The sequence below is a fragment of the Pterocles gutturalis genome, unplaced genomic scaffold, assembly GCF_000699245.1.
Source record: "Pterocles gutturalis isolate BGI_N339 unplaced genomic scaffold, ASM69924v1 scaffold41436, whole genome shotgun sequence".
In the NCBI taxonomy this organism is placed as follows: domain Eukaryota; kingdom Metazoa; phylum Chordata; class Aves; order Pterocliformes; family Pteroclidae; genus Pterocles; species Pterocles gutturalis.
Genome location: NW_010106919.1, coordinates 2056 through 8968, shown reverse-complemented (window position 1 = coordinate 8968; position 6913 = coordinate 2056). Strand labels below are relative to the sequence as shown.

Here is a 6913-nt window from a genome sequence, read left to right as displayed (position 1 = left end):
TGCCCCCGCGGGGCGCCGTCTTCCCTCCCCTCCCCCGGTAAGGGTCGCGATCCGCCCGAGCTTGTCCTCTGCGGGGACGCAGAGGGAAAAATTCCGGAATTGTGAATGTGGGGAAGGGTTCCGTATGGACCAATGTGTAGTTTTTTTTTTCCTGCTGCATGCTTTGAATTGTTGAAGCTGTTATGAGTTGTCTAGCTGAATTAAATCGTGTGGCAGAAAGGTACATCTCATTTAGGTAAGAGGGACATAAAGTGTAAAAAGAGCAAAGAGAAATTGTATAGCAAAACAGCCTAGTGACCAATTTGCAAAAGGTGTGACTTGAGTTCGTTTATTTTACACAACAACTTTACTTTTTTTACCAGACAGAAGTCTTACATGCCTCGGATACGTAAGTGGTACGAATAGCTGTAGTGACTGTAAAATTACAAGGACAATAGCCTGTCCCAGTTTTAGAATGTGATTTTTGCATATTACCACATACAGGAGTTTACTATAACAATGGGACCCTGTTTTCTGCCACAAAACGTAACAGCAGCGAGAAGAAACATCTGATGCCAAATTATTGCTATGCAGTCAGATTGCCCTTGATAAAATATGACACATCATAAAGAACAGTTTACAAAAATGTGAAGTAACTGTAAATCGGTTTATACAGAGCAATTGCTGTGATGTTTTAAAATATTAAATGTGAACCTTTTTTAACCTGCAAATAGCAAATTAATTTAAACATGAGAGAATAAAAACATGTAGAGATACATGACTTCAGATTTAGTTTGAAGTTCTTGAGGGTATATTTATTTTCTTTAGAGAAGGCCTAAGAACTGTTTCATACTGCATTTCAATGCACATTTTAAGTTTTAATTGGAAGGTAAGTACTTCACAGGAACTGTTTTCACTTTGCATGAGTGGAGGCTGGTCATTCCATCCAACATTTATATAAAATACGGTTGTTATGAAAAGCTTGATGGTTATAACTTGAGCTGTAACTGCCATACATTATGCACTGTTCAGTGGAATAAATTGTGTGCAATGACAACATATATCTAGAAAATTCGCATTAAAGGGAAGGATCTGTTAAGTCGGCTACTCTTTCACTAAGCGTATATCTAGAAAATTCGCATTAAAGGGAAAGATCTGTTAAGTCGGCTACCCTTTCACTAAGCATGGATTATACTTGAAAGTGATTATTATTTTATCCAGAGTACTTTAAAATGCCTTACAGATTAAAGCAGGAAGCAGTGCATTTTGATGCAAACCAAAATGTAAGTTGCAGCAAAGTGTTGAATGTCCTCAGCTAACTGTACTTCACATGGTTTCCTTCTCCAACAGATTGGGAAACAGAATGCCATTTGATGGAGCCAGTGAACCTGACCATGCCCACGGGTCATTAAAGTCTGAATCAGACATTTTGCAGAACATACTACCTGAAAATGAGAAATTCTATTTTGATCTGTCCAGAATTATTGATAGGTGAGTTTCTTTATTATCATAAATACAAGTGATGATGCACTACTTGAATTATGTGAAAAGATCAGTCATATTTTAAAATTGAGAAATAGGAAAGGAAGAATCAATTACAGTAAAAAACCCACATGGCCTCTGGTTGAATACTGGTAGCAGTAGGAATGTCTGCAGAAATGCCGATTTCATTGCCATTCTGGCATGATGAATTCATTCACTTCCCCGGAAGGGCTAAAACATATTGTGAAAATCTGGAAGTTGTTTTATTAAATTAGCTTAATTTAATATGTACAACAGATAACTTAAGGAAAGCAGTATGTTTACAAAATGAACATTATCAAGATGATATGAACCCAGGTTGCATTGTAGAGTTTATTTATTGTCCATTTCAGAAATGCAAGGCATGCTGATGGAATTTTCACCAGTGTCTACAGCCATCTTTTGGCTAAACTTGCTGTGAAGAGATATCTGCATTCGCTTATTAGAAAACGAGTTAGGTGAGGTGACACTTACATTAGGTAGAGTTTTTTCCTGGCTGGCTTCATTGGCAATTTTTTACCCTTCTGTACCTAAGTTATAATTTTTGCGATTTAGAGATAATGAAAGAGAAACTGATATAATGATGGTGGAGTTGAAAATCCAGTATAACAACTTAGTGGTGTTTGTTACTAAATGAATACATTACTGCTGTGAGGGGTAGATTAACAGACACTGCACATAGCGCTGATAATAAATACTGGCAATATTATAATGATTATAATGCTAATTTGCTGATTTTTTTTCTCTGGTAGTGTTTTTACTAGCTTGGTAAATGAATGGCAAAAGTAAAATACAAATGATTGATTACTCAATAGTTACACAGCAACAGGGGAATTCTCAATGAAATTAAGAAACAATTGGTTTACAGTGAAAAAAAAAGGGAGTGATTTTTTTCCTACTGTAGAACATATTGCCAGATGTTTGGGAGATCTGTATTATTGAAGGATTTGAAAAAGAATGAGGCAAATCCATAGGCAAGGGATCTGTATGCAACTTCCAAACCAGGACATTCATAAACTAATGGCCACAGGATGCTGGAAAGTATCACTTTATACTTCCCTTGTTTTCATGTCTCTAAGCAGCAGCTACTGGGCACTCTTGGGAACAGAATAGTAGAATACTTTGGTCTGACCCAATATGGCAGTTCCTTTGACTGCCTACTTCATATGCTCAAAAGCTGAGTGAAAATTAGGTTCTTAATTTATGGCAATGCTGCCTTCGTTCCTGAACATATAGTGCACTCACTATGTGTTCATACACTGACTGCCTACTTCATATGCTCAAAAGCTGAGTGAAAATTAGGTTCTTAATTTATGGCAATGCTGCCTTTGTTCCTGAACATATAGTGCTGGTATCTCATACACTCTAAATGAACGTAGATCATTTAAAGCAGGACACACTGAGGCTTCCCAAGATTATACATGAAAAATAGGCCTACAAATTCGGATTTCACAAAGTGTGTTTTGTCTCCTGATACCTCCTTAAAACAAGCATTTGTAGCTTGTATGTATGGATTGCTGCACTCTTACTTTCTCAGAGGCAGGCTCTGCCCTCACGGAGTTCAATATGAACAGTGACCAGGTCCTTCAAGAGCTTACTGTGAAACCAGTCTGTACCTTGGCATGGTACTAAAATATATCTATGCAAATGATAGAAATTAGAATAAAGTCAGTTTGTTAAAAAGGGTAACCAGGGATATGAGAAGAGACAAGGAGGGAGTCATGAAATCCACTCGGGCATTTGATCCAGCAGAATTTCTGGGACGGGGACTCTAGAAATCATTGAGTATGGATTCCAATTGCATGGACCATGGCAAAGTTGAGCAGGAGAAAGAAATCAGTGGAAGGTGTGCCCAAAAAGACTGAATACCAATCCTTAGAATTTGATCCTTGTTACTAAATAAGTAGTAAACAATAGAAGGAGTGGCTTATTTCAACAGAAGAAAGTCCAAAGTCACAGTTGGAAATGAAAGCTGGAATGATAATTTGATTTTATGTAGCTAATAAACATTGTAAACTTTTTATGTAGCTAATAAACATTGTAAACTTTGTTTCACTCATTCAATGATATCTTATTTTAAATGGATTTCATCTATTAATTTTTTTTTTTTAATTGTTGTATTGCCAGCTCCCAGGACAGTCCTGTCAAACGCCACTCTGACGCTGTCTTCACTGACAACTACAGCCGCTTTCGAAAGCAAATGGCTGTGAAGAAATACTTAAACTCAGTTTTAACTGGAAAAAGAAGGTACTACAAGAAAGCAGATATAAATTGTTTCCATACTTCTATGGTATTAAGACAGAAAAGATTTGTACGCACATATATATACAGAGAGGACAAACAAAAGGCAATTATCATTAATGACTTTATAATGTAGTTTATAACATAGTTTTCAAATACAGACAGCATTTTCTTCCAGACTGGAACAGACACTACAATCAGATTAAAATAAAAGAATAAAGAGGAGACAGCATCTGGCAATTTTAAAAAGCTTCTGACAGAATCTTAAAATGATTATATTTATTGAGAGAGCCTCTTAAAGAAAAATCCACAGAGCCATGGATCATGAACAACAATTTTATAAAGAAAATGCACTAGTTGTTGAAAATTTGCCTTTAAGTAAGCATATAAAATGAAGATTTAGAAGTCCCAGAAAGACCTAATCAACATAGGTGGGAAGTGCCAGCATGTGTTTTTATAGAGCTTACATTCTGCTTGTATATTCACTTATTTAGACAACTGCTTTTAAATATCATGTCTCTTCACCTGTTAAACATGCTATTTCATGTGATTTGTAACACTTTGGTACAAGTGTAACAAAACGTGCAATAGCTACAGTTAGAAGGCAGCTTGCTTCCTTGTTTGGTTTTTCTTCTGAGAGCAATCAAATTTGTTTCTGATCCACAACAGCCAGGAAGAGCTAAACCCCAATAAACTTCGAGATGAAGCAGAACTTCTTGAACCTTCCTTTTCAGAAAACGATGATTCTGTAGATGAGCTGCTGAGCCACCTCCCACTGGTATGCTCAGATTTTCTTTCCTCTTGCTATCTGTTACTTGACTTGTCCCATAAAATGATATTAATCATACATGAAGTGTGGCCTGTCAGAAAAGCAGAATCATCTAGGAGAGAGCCATGTTCCATGCAATGCTGCATGTTTCTATAGGAATTGTGTATGAATATAATAATAATTTTAATAACATTAATGAAGTTATCCCATGATTGCTGTTATTGAAAATTCCTAATTGAATGTCACTGTTAATAACACATCTAACTCACTTGGGTGTTTCAACTTGTGTGCACTGCAGCATAAAACCAGATTTGACTCATTTTTAATTACAAAGACTATTATTTCTTCAGAGAACAAACCCAAGGATATTTCTTCTAATTAAAAAAGTTGCCCCTAGAACTAAGAGGATCAGCAACATGAACCCTAAGTATTAAGAAAGCACTTGACTCCCATCTAAGGTGTGCTGCAGAGAGATCATCTGACAAGCAAATATTGTAGTTACTGTTTTCCATTTAGCTGCTACTATTTTTCTAAAATCATTCAGAAATACATTTCTTTGGTTTACTGAAATGTAAACCTGAAATGTAAATTGGAAGGGTAATGTAAAAGTGAATCGGACTTGGTATTCTCAAGTGTATTATTAAATTGATGATAAGATGGTTTTTGGTGTTCAGCTGTATCTCAGCTACAGGTAGGAAAGCAGCTGCTCTTGAAGATAACTACTATTTTTCTAAAATCATTCAGAAATACATTTCTTTGGTTTACTGAAATGTAAACCTGAAATGTAAATTGGAAGGGTAATGTAAAAGTGAATCGGACTTGGTATTCTCAAGTGTATTATTAAATTGATGATAAGATGGTTTTTGGTGTTCAGCTGTATCTCAGCTACAGGTAGGAAAGCAGCTGCTCTTGAAGATAACCCATTTTGGGGGGGGGGAGGGAGCAAAAGAAAAGACATTTCTCCAAACTGTTATATCCTTCCAAGACTGAAAGAAAATGTTCTTTACCTTTCCACAAATGTAGCAGTTCCTCTGAAGTTCCCAAAGATTAGAAAGGACATAGACATATGACTGAAGGAACAAAACAATTTTTAAGTGATGGGATTCAGGAAAGAAATGTTCTTTCTAGACAAGATTATTGCAAAAATATCTTCTTCTGGATTTTGCACCTTCTAAAACTTCTGACATTGACTAAGTGAGAGAGAGCAGTGGTGCCGCAGGTCATGGGTGTCTGCCTGGAAATATTTTCAGTCCTTTCCATTTTTATGGACTGTATGGATGACCCAGATCACCCTGTAGGTGAATTGCATTCTCGGTATTGGCTCTTACTGGTCATTTTATCGCAGTGCCTGGTTGCTGAGGTAGTGTGTATCAAGCAACCTAAATTTGTGTGTCCATTTCAAGGATACGGTTGTTTTCAAAGTGAGCTGTTTGCGCTGTAGGCCAATTTGCAGGGACGCTTTTCCCTAATCCTTCAACCTTTCTTCCTCATCCTTGTCTGCTGGCTGTAATGCCCACCAACCTCCTGCAAACAGCTCCATCTCACACTTGCCAGCCCCAAGCGCAGCAATTATTTTATATCAATAATTACTTCTTGTCCACTTCCTGCTTTTATACACCTCATGGTGCAACTGCTTATGAAAATGGCTTTTAAAACATGTCTCCTTTGCTTTTCAGGACCTCTGAAGTACACCCGGAAAAGTCTATGACAAGAACAAGTTATTTTTGAGTTCCACATAGTATTTCAAAGTGATGACTTCAGTCATCAAACAAGAACAAATATGTTGTGAAGTGAAAGTTGTGATATATTTGTTTCTTATGTAATAAAAGTTGATCTTTACATTGTAAATATTACTCTAGAGTTCTCTACTGAAAGCTGTACATATGGATGCCGGTTTAACTCATGAGAAGTCTGTGAGTCCATATGCTGTAAATCCTTTACTTCAATAAATTCATTTGAAAATGAGTGTGCAGCTGAAAAGAGCCCATCATTACTAATTAATTGGCTTATTTTAGGTGTGGTAAAACTTCAGATGAGCTTATATGATAATAAGGATACATTTCCAGATAGCTTCATAAACAAGTGTAAAAACATGAGGAGAAGAATGTGTGAAGTGCAAAAATGTGTTACAAAGATCTCTGAAGGTTACCGCTGAGCAAGAGGGAATGCTTTCCTAGCAGCTCACCAAGCAACTAGAGAAAATGAAAAAGCATTACAAATTATTTGACCTTTGATAGCATCTTTTCTTCCTGTTCACATTTTTGATATTTCACAATATAAAAATTACATTAAGATCAGAAATGTATCCTTTATTTTCAGTTGTGTTTTGGATGCTTTGGAGCTGACAAAGCATGCAAAGAATGCTATCCCTTGATTCATTTGATGCCTAAAGTCACCGGTTAT

The 6913-nt window shown here is 36.4% G+C and overlaps 1 protein-coding gene across 1 annotated transcript; it reads left to right on the top strand.

Annotated features, from left to right (window-relative positions):
- The first annotated feature begins 6 nt into the window (after positions 1-6).
- LOC104459360 (VIP peptides) lies at positions 7-6466 on the top strand. Its single transcript, XM_010087932.1, has 6 exons — positions 7-37; positions 1330-1470; positions 1854-1958; positions 3628-3747; positions 4411-4519; positions 6187-6466. Exons 2-6 carry the CDS (start codon positions 1343-1345, stop codon positions 6193-6195), a joined length of 471 nt encoding a protein of 156 aa, XP_010086234.1. The 5' UTR covers positions 7-37; positions 1330-1342; the 3' UTR covers positions 6196-6466.
- Positions 6467-6913: the final 447 nt, after the last annotated feature.

Excerpts from the sequence above, each read along its gene's own strand:
- LOC104459360 (XM_010087932.1), top strand. The coding sequence starts at position 1,343 with ATGCCATTTGATGGAGCCAGTGAACCTGACCATGCCCACGGGTCATTA. Across the intron at positions 1,959-3,627 it reads CTTATTAGAAAACGAGTTAG|CTCCCAGGACAGTCCTGTCA; the intron begins GTGAGGTGACAC and ends TTGTATTGCCAG. Across the intron at positions 3,748-4,410 it reads GTTTTAACTGGAAAAAGAAG|CCAGGAAGAGCTAAACCCCA; the intron begins GTACTACAAGAA and ends GATCCACAACAG.